General features: G+C 40.1%; 1 protein-coding gene across 2 annotated transcripts; it reads left to right on the forward strand.

The window, feature by feature from the left end:
• Positions 1-1,260: 1,260 nt before the first annotated feature.
• LOC125000251 (protein mono-ADP-ribosyltransferase PARP12-like) lies at positions 1,261-11,558 on the forward strand. 2 transcript variants are annotated; one of them, XR_007111304.1, is made up of 12 exons: positions 1,261-1,620; positions 2,580-2,715; positions 5,107-5,854; positions 5,953-6,003; positions 6,128-6,254; positions 6,569-6,734; positions 7,170-7,290; positions 7,388-7,484; positions 7,684-7,762; positions 9,086-9,216; positions 9,581-9,850; positions 10,182-10,324. XR_007111304.1 is itself a non-coding variant. In XM_047575663.1 (12 exons), exons 1-12 carry the CDS (start codon positions 1,340-1,342, stop codon positions 10,469-10,471), a joined length of 2,379 nt encoding a protein of 792 aa, XP_047431619.1. In that variant the 5' UTR covers positions 1,302-1,339; the 3' UTR covers positions 10,472-11,558. The 2 variants fall into 2 exon arrangements, 1 of the variants encoding a protein (XP_047431619.1); XM_047575663.1 differs by having other exon boundaries at positions 1,302-1,620; positions 9,581-9,732; positions 10,182-11,558.
• The last annotated feature ends 2,460 nt before the right edge of the window (positions 11,559-14,018 follow it).

Here is a 14,018-nt window from a genome sequence, read left to right on the forward strand (position 1 = left end):
TAGCGCTTCAACCAATCTGAGCCATTTTAGTGCAAACAAATTAAACTCCACAGCGATCCAATTTTATGTATGACTACACCAGCTGAAACGATGTGATTGACCTGGTGGGTTGATCCTGGAGTATAATCAGTTCCCAACACAGCTACTCCAGACCAATTTCCCAAAAGAAAGAATGAGTGGGTGGAAAAGTTGGTTTAAGGTCTATATCAAGAAGCGAGCTCAATTTACCCAGGCTTACTCCCAACCTATTCAGCTGAACTTATCCACAAGAATGACAATCTGGATAAGCGGTATCACGGTGGTGGTTATCAACTCGGTAACTCAACCCTGGTTTATCTTATTGTGAATCAAGGAGCAAAGACTGATTCTCCTCAAATATGAAGAAGAAAAAGTAAATCTCAACGAAAAGTCAAACACTATGGCTGCATCGAAGAGACTCCAAATGGCATGACAAAGGATTGCAGACTGCATAAATGCTAAATTACACATCAATAGCTCAATTAGTTTACATTTAACGCCGCCATGAATCACAATCACTGCGCTGCATAGATGAATCGCGTGTATGACAATTGGTGTCATTCCCAGATGTGACCCCTCTGGAGTAAAAAGAACGTAGGAGCAAATAAAAACTAAGCACAAATAACATCGTTTTCTGGGGACAAATGGCAAAAATATACTCATTTTTGTGTGGTTATCTCCTGGAAGATACGTTCACGCAGTAACGCTCTTCTCGTGATTTGGGCTCCAATCTCAATCGGGTCTTCAATGAAAGGGCACGCCAATCTTTCCTGCTCCAAACAGCTGATTGGCCGGTGGGTGGGTGGAGCTTTTTATCGGATTCAGATAAATGCAGGATATTTTCTTAAGAATCATGGTAGGTTATCTTTAAACAAATAACTGTGATGTGGCTTGAAACTGATTTAACTGTTACACAGGTTGTCCTTTGGATGAAGCCATTTCCATCGAAACAACCTGATTCAAACATCAATTACGGTGGGATGCATCTTGACCATTGCAATAACTCATAAAGTTTGTGCTTAAACTGACATTTCTTTATCATATTGATGCCCTGTATTTTTTTTTAAGTTGTGTAGAGAGAGACATTTTTATATTTCCGTGCCATGCATTCTCTTCTTCTCTCTATTGATGCAGCGCCTGCATTCTGACGCCCCACGCGTAGAAACGCAGCGTTACAGCAATGACCACAGTTTAAAAAGTTAAGTTTCGGTTTCCAATCGTCAGAAATGATAGCTAATCATCCTCCTCTCCCACTGCAGAGCCTATAACGTAATCGAGTCGTGTTGTTTCGCAGGTGGAAGGGAACTCTGCAGGAACACGAATGGAGACACAAGTGTTGAAGTTAGTTTGCGAGGATTTCCAAGGAGCTGTTGACACGGCTGATTTGATATACAATCTCTTCCCTGAAGATATCCACAGTGTGACGAGGATAATTTCCAACTCAAAGAATTTTGCTCTGAGTTGTCCCAATGAACAGTCGAGGGTGGTGGCCAGGACGAGTCTGAGGCTGTGCTGGGTCAGAGAGTGCCCGGGGTCATGCGGTGGACTACACCTGTGCAAAAACTTCCTCTTCAGCGGCACTTGTCATTTTACTAAGTCCAGGTAAATAACATATTTGCTTCAAGTCGGGTGAGCCGTGGTTGGTTCGGACAGACACTATGTAGATATCCATTGTTTTTAAAGGAAATGTTTTTATTTTGTAGTTGGTTTTTCAACGAATGCCATTACTTGCTCTCCTTTTTCATATTTGTAGTTAAACTGAAAGTAACTGCGTGAATGCGTACTTCCCTGGTTTAAAGGCCCTGACACACGAGATGCGTTTTTCAGTCGAACCGGAAACATTTTAGTCGCTCCTCCTTAACCTTAATCTGCGATTCTCACAGCTCACTGTCACCTTTAACACGACGAATTTCTGTTGTTTTCCTCTGGAATTTTACGTTTCATCTCAGTGTAACTGCTAATCTAAGGTAATTTGATGGTTCTTTGTAGCTACACACCAAGAGGCTGACGTTGCAATTTTTCATGGAACAAAAGCTAATAAGCATATTTTTAAAGTCCAAATCTGTAATTTACAGCTGGGAATTTATGCGTTTTGTTTCATTTCTGTGTATTTTTACTTGTTAACTGTTTTCTCATTCGACTTTATGTCTTTTTTTCATTTCAATTGTTTGTACAAATCTATTCTTTGTAATAATGACTTTGTAACACAAACACATATAATGTTTTATTGTTAATAGTGAGCTTTATAGGGCTTAGAATGTGCTTTTTGGACTGTGCTAAGCTGATGGAAATTACACTTTAGTTTACAAATTTGAGTTTTATCTTTAAGATAACTTCATCCAAATGTGAGTAAACCAGAGAAGTCACCAAGAGTATTAAACAATTAAGTGTTGTTTGTTAAAGCTACATAATAGGTCATAGGTTTCACTATTTAAATGGAGACTTTGTATATGTAAGACCAAACCCCCTTGCATTTAATCAGGTTTTATTTAAGGTTATTTAAATGTGCTGCAATTTTATACTGAAAACATAACCATGGTATGTGGATTCCTTGACAACAGCAAAGGCTGCAACTTCTCCCATGAGCTGAACTCTACCCACAATCAAGAGCTACTGAGACAGCATGGATTGGAGAGTCTGGGCAGGGGAGCACTGTGCACACTGCTGCTGCAGAGCAATGAAAGACTCCTTCCTTCTGTAAGTCTGACAGCACTGAGAACTTTAACTTTTGAAAGTACATTCATCAGCTTCATATTTATGGTTCTTTTCATTTATTTTAATTCAATTCTTATATATGCATTTGTTAGGCACATCATAACACAATGAGTGTCTTAACCCGTGTGTCCTGTTCAAAAAAACGTCCTCTCACTGTTAGTGGCTGCTTTCAGCCACTAACTTTGACTGCTGTAAAAGATATATAAGATAAACATTTTATCAACTGTTTTTTTTTTTTTTTTGTATTAACCTGTTAATCAGCCTCAGTACTGATCAAAACTATATATAAATATTTAAAAAATAAAAAAAAATAAAAATATTTTTTAACCCTTTAAATGCCAGTTTAAAAAAAGTCACCGACATGGGGAAAAATAAACACAAAATGACATATTTTCCATATAAAAAGTGTTTGGAAACAGGAAATTTCGTACCTGTTATCACAGTCTTGGACAAAGATTAGTAACATCATTGAGTTTAATGCATATTTATTTTTTGTACAGCATCAAATTATCATTAAAATTAAAATTAAAATTTTCATTACAACTCCATATGTTCATGAGTGTTTCCGCCCACACATACACACACATTCTTGTATGGCCATTTTTGTGAAGACTCTCGTTGGCATAATGCATTTCCTAGCCCCTTACCCAAACCTAACCATCTCAGCTAAATGCCCAACCCCTAACCTGATTGTAACCTTTTATCCTAAAACTGAGTTTTAAACTTCAAAACTGCCAAAACCAAAATGTCACGACTTTCAACAAATGTCCTCAATCTGATGGTATAAAACTTAAACAGGTTCTCGGGAAGATAGCTGTACAAGTACACACAAACTTGCAATAATGTGTGTGTGTGTGTGTGTGTGTGTGTGTGTGTGTGTCCATTACATAGGCTTGTTTCTGTATTTGATATATGGAGATTCAGGACCTCATACAAGTACTTAAGTTGACTTACTTTGTCTTTGTTGACAATATGTAGAGTCTTTCTAGTTGTGAGTGACAGGGCTCCTCTTCTCAAGATCTTTTTTGTTTGTTTGTTTACTATAAAGTAGAGTGAAAAAGTGTTGTCCCTTTCCTGATTTCGTTTTGCATGGCCCAGTGGTAAAAAGTGGTCGCCTCCTAAACCTAATAACTGGTTGATCCACCCTTAACAACAGCTGTAATCAAGTGTTTGCAATAACTTGCAATGAGTCTTTCCCAGCGCTGTGTGGAACATTTGTTCCACTCATTTTTGCAAAATTGTTGTAATTCAACCACATTGGAGGGTTTTCCAGCATGAACCTCCTTTTTAAGGTCATGCCACAGCATCTCAGTAGGATCCGGATCAGGTCTTTGTCTAGGCCACTCCACAGTCTTCATGTAGTTTGTTTTCATCCATTCAGAGGTGGACTTGCTGGTGTGTTCAGCTTGTGGTCACCAACAGATGGCCGGACATTCTCCTTCAGGGCTTTTTGTTGGGTTGTTGGTCTTGAGGATCATCACGATGTTTTCTGGCGAAACAGAGATGAGCTTTTTTGTTCTTTTTGCCCAGCAGTGGTTTTGGTCTTGAACTCTGCCATGCAGAACACTTCTGCCCAGTCTCTTTCTTATGGTGGAGTCATGAACACTGATCTTAACTGAGCCAAGTGAGGCCTGCAGTTCTTTTGGATGTTGTCTTTTTTGACCTCTTAGATGAGTCGTTACTGCTCTCTTGGAGTCATTGTGGTGGGTCGGCCACTCCTGGGAAGGTTCACCACTGTCCCACCATTTGGTTTTCACCATTTGTGGATAATGGCGCTCGCTGTGGTTCACAGGATTCCCAAAGATTTAGAAATGGCTTTATAATCTTTTCCAGACTGATAGATCTAAATACTTTCTTTCTCATTTGTTCCTGACTTTGTTTGGATCTCTGCATAATATCTAGCTTCTGATAATCTTTTGGTCTACTTCGCATTGTCAGCCAGGTCCTATTGAAGTATTAAGTATTTTATTATGTAAAACAAGTTGAAAAAATATCTATCCGATATATTTTTACACCAGTCAAAGTTGGTGACTGAAAACAGTCACTAACAGTAAGAGAGGGTAGTAAATTTGCCCACAGTGTATTATTGACCTATTGAAAAATTTGAAGTCATATTTTAAAAATATATTTAAAATTAAAGTTCCTCACCAAAAATCATTCAATTTTCTCATACACAGTGGAAGTTATGGTCACATTAAGAGGAAAAAGTGACCCTTTGTGGCTGTATTTGGCGCCAACAGGACACAAGGGTTAAGTGTATCTCAACAGAGGCCTGACTGATCAGACAAGCAGCTACGTTTTAATCAGAGCCGTCAAAAATACTTCTGTTTTAGCTGTTACCTTTCTTTCTCTTGTTTATGCTCTCGCTATCAGATATGCCATGATTACAACAACGGTGATGGAGAGTTCGGCCGGTGTAAGGATGGTAATAGCTGCAGCAGACTCCACGTCTGTGAGAAGTTTTTAAGCCGTGACTGCAGCTGCTCCAGGAACCATGATTTTTCTGCTCAACAGCCACGGAAAACCCTGTGTGACAAAGGCGTGCCTGCCACTCTCTTTTGCTCACTGAAGTCAGTTTATGCAAATAAAGAGGCTTTGAGGTGGTCTGATAACATAAGTGGTAGGGGCCAAAGGGCCAACCGCCAACAGAAAAGTGGTGAAGGTTCTGCTGATGCCAACGACAGTGACGCAAGCTGCGATGCTGGTCTGAATTTAGACCAAAGGCAGGGGTACAGAGGCAGAGGGAGAGGTGGTGTCCAGGGGTACAGAGGCAACAGGGGCAACAGGGGCAACAGGGGAAACCGAGGTAACAGGGGAAACAGGGGAAACAGAGGACGCGGAGGAAACCAGGGCAACCAGCCACCACACCAAAGAGCTTGTTCTCTTAGCGACATTTTTGCTAACATTGATAATTTAGATCTGTACGGTGCCGAACCGAGTGACGATGTGAGCATAGGTGGAGGCAGGCATCATCAGGCATCATCTGCTGTCAGAGGTAGAGGCGGCAATCGAGGCAACAGGGGCAACTATCAACAGCTACAACGATCCCGTTCCATTAGCGACATTTATGCCGCTGCAAATGGTGACGACAGACCAAACAGAGGACAAAGGCATGTCAGAGGTAAATTACAACGGCTGTTAAACCTTGAATGGGACAAAAAACGCTCTCTGAAGGAACTGTTTATAACATTTCCCCACTATACTGTTTGTATCTTTTAGACAAAACAGAAATATGCATGTACTTCATCAAAGGACACTGTAAGCATGGGGGTGAGTAATTAATCATCACAAAGATCATCAATGACAGAACTGATTTTATGTACTGAATGTGGTTGTTGAATGAGTTTGATTAGGTGTGACTGATGTTTTATTTTAATGACCCCGGTGTTCTCAGAACAATGCTTTAAAGCTCACGACAAGATGCCATACAGATGGGAGGTGAAGGAGGGCGATAAGTGGACGGCCTTGGCTGAGAATGAGACAATTGAGAAGGACTACTGTGACCCCAAGAACTCCTACAGGTACTCACTACTGACATTCAGCGATTGATACAGATGATTTGATATATATATATATATATATATATATATATATATATATATATACATACATAACAGATTAGGAAAACACAATCAATTGTTTCAAGATCCAAGCTATGTCATTTCAATCTTCAATCATCTTACATTTCAGAGCTCTTTTGAAAATTGATATATGACACCATAACTTCAGTTTATCACATAGTCCGTTGAACACAATTTTTATTCCTCTCTTGAAAAAGGACATGAATTTTGTTTTAGTCTGAGGTTGTGAATTATTCTCATTTTGTTGTCTTCAGTACCAGCACCCCTCCTGTGCATTTTGATACCATGACCTGTGGATTTAACCAAGTACGCCGAATCTCCACCGTTAACTCTTTGGTGGAGCCAACCTTCATCCACACCACTGAGTGGGTTTGGTACTGGCAGGATGAGTTCGGAAATTGGAACCTGTACGCATCAGACGTGAGTAACTGGAGTCAGTATTGCCCAGACATAAAATTGCCTGAAAGGAACGGCCCAGTACATACAGTACATACATACATACATTGTTTCTGTTTTTATGACGAAGATGCATAGAAGAGTAACAGTGATGTAGTCATACAGGTCAGGTAGACTTAGTTAGCCTCTTACAACACAATGGCTGCAAAGCAAGCTGTTTAGAGGCTATCGATGTCGGCAGCGAAAAATACCTCTTAAGGACAAACAGTTATCAGACTTTTATTTGAAACTGTGGAAAGAGGATAGGTTCCTCTCCTTAAGCCCAGGATCTTTATACATTTTGGTATATATTTTCTGATTTTATTACAAGTTGCCTTTTTACATACCAACTGGTTGATCTTTGGCCACAAGCCAGTGTAAATTCATGTTAAAATTAAAAACTCGTGACTTGTGCTACAGATTGGTGGACACAAACCAGCAGACATCACCAGTGCTCAGCTGGAGCAGAAGTTTCTGGACAACAATAAAGATGTGGTGGAGTTCAAGGTTGGATCACAGACATATTCACTAAGTTTCCAAGGTAAACAAAGAACTCTCTATATTTTCAATCTTCTGCGTTTTAAAATATAAAATCATCTTTTTTGTTGTTGAAATTGACATTAAAATGTTTCCCTCAGATATGATACAAACAAACAAGCACTATGGCACTAAGAGAGTCGTGTGTCGACGGCCTCGATTCGTCTCTGCTGCGGACGTCCAGTCAAAGAGAGTCAGGTATGTCTTTTTTTTTCTTTTTTTTCTAACACAGTCATGTTTTGTATAAAATCTACAATTATCTGTTGAATCTACACGACTGTAAAGTAAGCCAAATGTAAAGGGCTCCAAATACTTTCTGAAGTGACCCTACGTTACGTTGGTGTTGCTTGTGTTTGTGTCCACCTAACTAACTCAACCTCACCACTTGTATCTGCAGAAGGCCCCTGAATCAGCCAATGTCTGCCCCTGTACCAGACCACTGGGACAAGAACCAGCTGCCTCCTACAGGATTTTCGGTATTGTGAATACAGCACACTGTAATCATTTAAAAGTTCAAAGTCTCTGCCGTTTTAACTTTAACACACACACACACACACACACACACACATATATATATATATATATATATATATAAATATATATATATATATATATATATATATATACACACCTTGGTGATCAAAGGGCATTCAAAATTTTCCATATAGCACTGCAAAAAGTAGTGACCATCTGATGGTCACTCAACAGATGGTGGCCATCCCATCATGCATTGATGTATTTAATCCCTCTTGGCTACATTTAGAATATATTTGAGATCACTGACCAGAAATGCTGGCTGATAGAATCTAGAGGTGTGGGGGAAAGAAAGTCTGGGAACTTTTTTAACAGTAACTAAATGGACACTTGCGTGTAATTATTGTCACTGCCAGAAGGGGGAGACACATTGTAGCTTTAAGTCTGCTTTCATAGTCATAATGAAAAACTAATAAAAGGTCACGTTTTTATGTGTTAATTCTAAAGTGGATGTCTGTGGGTTTTTTTTTTTTTTTTACAATAACTCTTATATGAAACATTTTCGTCTCATTGCTGGAGGTTGCTTCACATGTTTACCTGGTAATATAACAGACATCACAAAATGATACATTTACAGTTGAGGTCAGATTTCACATATATTTAAACTCAGTTTAAATCATGTTTAACTTCATTAAACATTCCCTAATTATGGCCATCACTTTATTTTAAAAGTAAACATTAGCTTTTATTTCTTTAATCGCATTCAGAGGATCAGACATTTATCTAAACTTAGTATTTGGTAGCATGGCCTTTACATTGTTTATGATGCCATCTATTTTCTCAAGTGTTCCAATGCCCCCTGCGGCAAACATGATGCTGCTTCAAGTTTATGCTAACTTCAGACTGCAACTATATTCTGAATGAGTTATTTAACACCTATCTTGTCTTCTGAATAACTAATGCCATTGGTGAGTGGAATATTCAATTCAAATGTGTCTGAAAACTTTGATCTATCAAATGTTTTTCTGATTTGTTCTTATTCTCATGTAACAACTTAATTGTGCCTTTAATAATCTTTTTCTTCATAAACTTCACATTTGTCACCTTGTCTCTTACAATTCGGGTTGATTCCACTTGTAAGATGTGCTGATCACCTGTTCATCTGGCACTAAACAATATGCTTTGTTTGAATTAAATCTGTAACCTACTTGTATTTGCCGCCTCCATTAGACTAAAACAGAACAAAAAAAAAACAACAAAAAAAAACAAAAAACAAAAACAGCTTTTTTTGGTAACTGCAACTGAAAATGTTGAATGTTTTCCAGCGAATCTCCCTCCAGCGCACCTCAGATGAATTTAAGGAAGTTGAGGCTCTTTTCTGTAAAACCATGAGAGGCTTTGATGTTGTCAAGATTGAGAGGATTCAGAACAAATCTCTTTGGGAAGTCTTTCAGTGGTATGTATGTGATTTTCATGTGTTTGGTCTGGAAACTTAATCGACAGCTTGCTTTTAAGTAGTTTACATCAACTTGGTTTTCATTCACTGTTTACATGGACAGTATTTAATCATCTGGAATCAAATCATTTGGATTACAACATGATCATGGTGATTCTGCCCATAGTGGAGTGTCAAAACTGCCAAAAATATTTCCCCATCACGCAAAAACACAGAAACTGTCTCTCTACAGGTAGCATCACTATCTGATCAATGCATAGACTGTTGAACATGAAAATGCAGTTCAGTTCTGTTTTATGGCCAACAGCTTGTTAAAATCTACCAGCTTGATTTAAGTCCTTTCATTTATTTCTCCAAACTGAAGGCAGAAGAATATGATGAAGACCAACAACAGTGGGTGCAATGTGGCAGAAAAAAAGCTTTTTCATGGCACTGACTCCAAATACGTTGACGCCATATGCCACTCCAACTTTGACTGGAGAATCTGCGGGAGCCACGGGACGGCTTTTGGCAAAGGTGAAATGCTCATTCTGATCTACTCTGAAAACAAAATATGAGCTGTTGTGTTCAGTTACAAAAGTGCTCTAATGGGACGGTGCAGCATGTAGAAGTCAATCAATGGTCACTTAAAAAGGTCAGTTCACAGAAAAGCATGGGACCATCTTCTAAAGCTGGAAAAATGATTTGTTGGTGTACTAACATCTGCTTTCATAATACATCAGCTGTTTACTTAATGCTAGTCTAACACCCTCTAGTTTAGACTGTTGGGAAATGGTGTGGAAAAGATCACGACTCTCGCAACATTTGTAGTATATGGAACAACTTTTTAAGACGTATGAATTTGGACCTGTGGCCTTCATCAGGGCCATATACTACATGTGGAGTCTGTTCCAGCAAGACAAAGACAAAGGTATTTGTTACAACCTTAGCCTGTCAAAATCATCTCTTCCTATATCCAAACCCAGGTAGTTACTTTGCCCGGGATTCCAGATACTCCCACAGCTACACTGGTGACACTGATGTCAAGTCCATGTTCATCGCACGGGTGCTGGTAGGAGACTACACCTTGGGATCCTCTGACTACCGGCGTGCTCCTTCTAAAGATGGCGGTGACATCAACTTCTACGACAGCTGTGTAAACGACATGATGGATCCCTCCATATATGTGGTTTTTGAGAAGCACCAAATCTACCCAGAGTACCTGCTGCAGTACAAGACCATGCACCCACTTGTTGCATTTTCAGTGCTTCACTAGCACTGAGATAAACGGCAACATACCAACATAGCGTTGCCTCTTCCCAGGATCTCTTAAGCAGTTCAACTCGACCAGCCCGTTTCTCACCAATATCTTCACCACCATCACCACCGGCCAAGAAGCAAGATTCCTGTGTCATTTCTTAATGACAAGGATCTTGGATTAGCTCTTGCAGAAGCTTTGGATAATTTGGTGAACTGATTAAATATAGAAATAATATTCATTACTATCCACTACCTGCCCAGTCGGGTGCAACCACGTTTGATATAACTCAAATGTAAATGATGTAGACGCTTCAATAGAATGGTCGATGCTGAAGTCACAAACTTCAGGTACATTACGATCAATTCATTGTGTCTGATTCTGCAGCACTTTTGTCGTGCACTAAAAAACAAAACAAAAAAAAATACAAAAATCAAAAAAAAAAAACATGATGTCAAATAAATGACACATGACATGTATAAATATGTCGGTTATAGCTATCCATTTTACTAAATAATGGATCATTCGATATGAAGTAACGGTGACGGATCATAAAGTCTGACTTGATACCCAAACAATCATAGCTTACCGTTTGTCACCACATTCGTAATGTCAAGGGGAAGTATTAAACCCTTTGAGATGCACAAAGGTAACAACGTGGTAGTTTGTGAAACCTTATCTTTCACTTTGCCGTGTTGTTCACTGAAGAGCACGTTGGAATTGTCATACAATTTCTTACAATTACAATTTCCGAGGGCAACGACTGACTCTGTGCCAGTTTGTGTAATGGCGGGATTCAGGGTTCAGTTGGGTTCAGTTTTTATTTCTAAACCTTATCCATTTTGTGGTTTTAGCATTGCTAATCATTGCTAACTGATCACTGCTCTCTTTTCCCATTCACGCTGTGTTCACATTCACATATTGCCTGGTTTCTCAGTGTTGGAGCTGCATTCCCCCTTTATTTTTGATGAGTTGCGCCGTGTTGCCCTTACCTGTGACGCACATGCAATGTGTTTTGCTGTGCTAATTGTTGCACGTTGTGATATTTCATGGTTAATGAAATCTTGTCAATTGTACTTTTGTTGAAAATGCTACATGAGAGGAAGGATTGTCGGAGCGTTTTCATTGATTAAACCCCCTATTTTCAGGGCCGTAACATACACACATACACACACTCACGTACTCCAACAGCCACCTCCTGTAGATTCCTGACAAACTGCAGTATGGATGTGAATGTTTGCATAGGGCACAAATAAATGTGGGGGAACATAGGGAGGTACCAATTAAAGCAAAGACCAAAAACATAGAACCAAGGCCCGGAAAAAGGAGAGGCCACAGTTAGACAATATGGCTGCCGGTAAGAGGAGGAGGGGCCATGGGCAGTATGGCTGCAGTAGCAAGGAAAGTGTTTGGTGACTGTTGGGTCAGGCTGATGGTGTGAGGCAGGTGCACACCACATTTCATACTGGTGGACAGGAGAATTGAAATACAAGAATATTGGTAGGCTGAATATTGGTTGCTTTGTGTTGTATTTTATATCGTTAAATGTGGGTGACAATTCCTGTTTTGTGTTTTAGACCTGTGTCCCTGCTGGCTTGAATGCAGCTGGTAGCTGTTAGGACATAATCCCCCAACATGTCTGGTATTTTAAATGTTTAGGGATATAATTTGAAATGTTAATCCGTGTGAATTTTAACGGTTGTAATTAAATACTTTAAGATTTATTTTTGTTTGCATCTAGAGCATCGAAGTCACTGGCTGCTCTTGACGTGGAGGTTTAATTTCCTTTGGTTTATTTCATGGTTTAACTTTGTCTACTCCGCCCTGGCAAGTGAGCCGGTAGTGGGCAAAAAGACATGGGGTATTGCCCTTTGGGGCGGACCAGTTTTTTTTTTCTTTTTCTTTTGTTTCAATTTGCTCACTTCCCCCACTGAGTAGTTTTCCTTAGGATAGATGCCAGTCAATCCTTCAGGGCAGGCTTGGTGGCTTGATTTGTTTGCAGTGGACTGTGTTCATGTGTGCAAATTGAATGTTAATTCACTGAATGTGTTAAGCCCCTTCCTCACCGAAAAACCCACGGCACATATTTGCTCCTAATTTGTTCCAAAACATATCAATCAAAAGGTCAGAGGTCATATTTAAAAGTTAAACAATGGCAAAAAAAATTTGGATAAAATACAAAGATCGCGTATTTCCTTCTTCATCCAAGATGTTGGAACAGCTCTTCGTGGATTTTTATGGAAGTAAAAGTATTTTTTGGACTGAAAAATCAGGGAGTATGCATGTGTGTAGTATGCTGTGTCGGTGTGTGTGTGTGCTTAAATGAGTGCCTGGGGTATGGGGAGGTTATGGGTGTTAGTTTTTAATCTAAAGCTTTTTGTGTTGCATATTTATGTATGAAAGGTGCTCTATATTCATTAATACACAGGACGAGATGTTACAACCCCTTGTGCCATGATCTAAGGCAAAACTCCCCTAGAAGCCGGGTCCAACTGGACAACCAACCAGCAGACCAGTGGTCAGCTACTATGTCAGAAACGAGATATAATTAGCCTAGGCACAGAAATAAAAAACACCAGCTAATTAGCCTCGACACCAGCAGTAGGTAAGAGAGATGATGGGAATGCAACTACACTCAGACCAGGACATCTCATCCTTCTGCCTATGTCAGAAATGAGATACAATTAACCTAACCACAGAAATACAAACACCAGCTAATTAGCCTAGACACCAGCAGTTGATAATAGAGATGATGGGAATGCAACTACACTCAGACCAAGACATCTCATCCTTCTGCCTATGTCAGAAATGAGATACAATTAGCCTAGCCACGAAAACGAAAGACTCGAAAGCACCAACTAATTAGCCTAACCTCCAATAGTAAGTAAGAAATTAAGGGACATGCAACTATGCTTCAAACAACATTCCTCCCCTCTGCCAAGATCAGAAGTTACACACAAGAAAACAACACACCTTGGGAGAGACTAACCCTACAACCTGACAAAATGTGGCTGAGCATACATGCACAAGAACAAAGTGGGCAGGCAGCATCCTCCCCTAGCCACTGGTTTAGGTTCTGGGGAGATGGCAGCACATCATAAACTGCCCCTATCACATATCTAATCCTACTAGCCTCCATGCTCCACAGCTCTCTCCACGACACCTTCCTTTTCTCTGCACTCTCCCGGTTCACCCACTGTCCTTGCTTAGCCTGCGACACTGCCTTCATGCATCTCATTACTTCCTCTTGCCTACAAATTTCCTCCACTACCATCTTCCTCTTTTCCGCCGCGGACGCCTTGCTCCACAGAGGTTTCCCTGCACACAGTCCCAGGCCACCACGCCCTTGCTGCACATGCCCCATGATATCCCTGAGCCTGAGGGCAGCCTGCGCTACCTGAACCGCATCTCTTGGGTTCCACTTCCTCCCTGTTTTAACCGTCCGGGCTGTCCACCTGACTACTGGATCTTTTGACTGAGTAAGAGTCATCTCCAGTCTAGCCTTAGCACACTTAAACTCCTCTGTTAGACTAGTTACTGGGAGCTCCAGTATGCCTTTCCCATA

This window comes from Mugil cephalus, chromosome 22 (assembly GCF_022458985.1).
Source record: "Mugil cephalus isolate CIBA_MC_2020 chromosome 22, CIBA_Mcephalus_1.1, whole genome shotgun sequence".
Taxonomy (NCBI): Eukaryota; Metazoa; Chordata; class Actinopteri; order Mugiliformes; family Mugilidae; genus Mugil; species Mugil cephalus.